At 71.3% G+C, this 314-nt stretch overlaps 1 protein-coding gene across 1 annotated transcript in view; it reads left to right on the top strand.

The window, feature by feature from the left end:
• RBM38 (RNA binding motif protein 38) overlaps positions 1 to 314 on the top strand; it is an 18,977-nt gene that overhangs the window by 13,060 nt on the left and 5,603 nt on the right. The window contains exon 4 of the mRNA XM_015596907.2: positions 186 to 311. Coding sequence (XP_015452393.1) covers positions 186 to 311 — 126 coding nt within the window. The remainder of the gene's footprint in view (positions 1 to 185; positions 312 to 314) is intronic.

A 314-nucleotide genomic window follows, 5' to 3' on the forward strand; every position in this document is an offset into this window, starting at 1 on the left:
GCCGGCGGCAGGGGCCGCCAGTGCACCGGCCTGCGCGGCCGCGTGCCCAGCCTCGTCGTCACGGTTGCTGCAGCCGTTTTACAGATGAGAAAACGTCCAGGCGCCACCCAGCTCTCCGCCCCGAAGCCAGCCGTGTCCCCCCACTCTGGCACCTGACCCTGACCCCCCTCTGTTTGGCCCCGCAGGCTGACCCCCCACTACATCTACCCGCAAGCCATGGTCCAGCCCAGCGTGGTGGTCCCGGCCGCCCTCGTGCCGTCGCTGTCCTCGCCCTGCATCGAGTACGCGCCGGCCAGCCCGGCCTACGCCCAGTA

Source organism: Pteropus alecto, unplaced genomic scaffold (genome assembly GCF_000325575.1).
Source record: "Pteropus alecto unplaced genomic scaffold, ASM32557v1 scaffold45, whole genome shotgun sequence".
In the NCBI taxonomy this organism is placed as follows: Eukaryota; Metazoa; Chordata; class Mammalia; order Chiroptera; family Pteropodidae; genus Pteropus; species Pteropus alecto.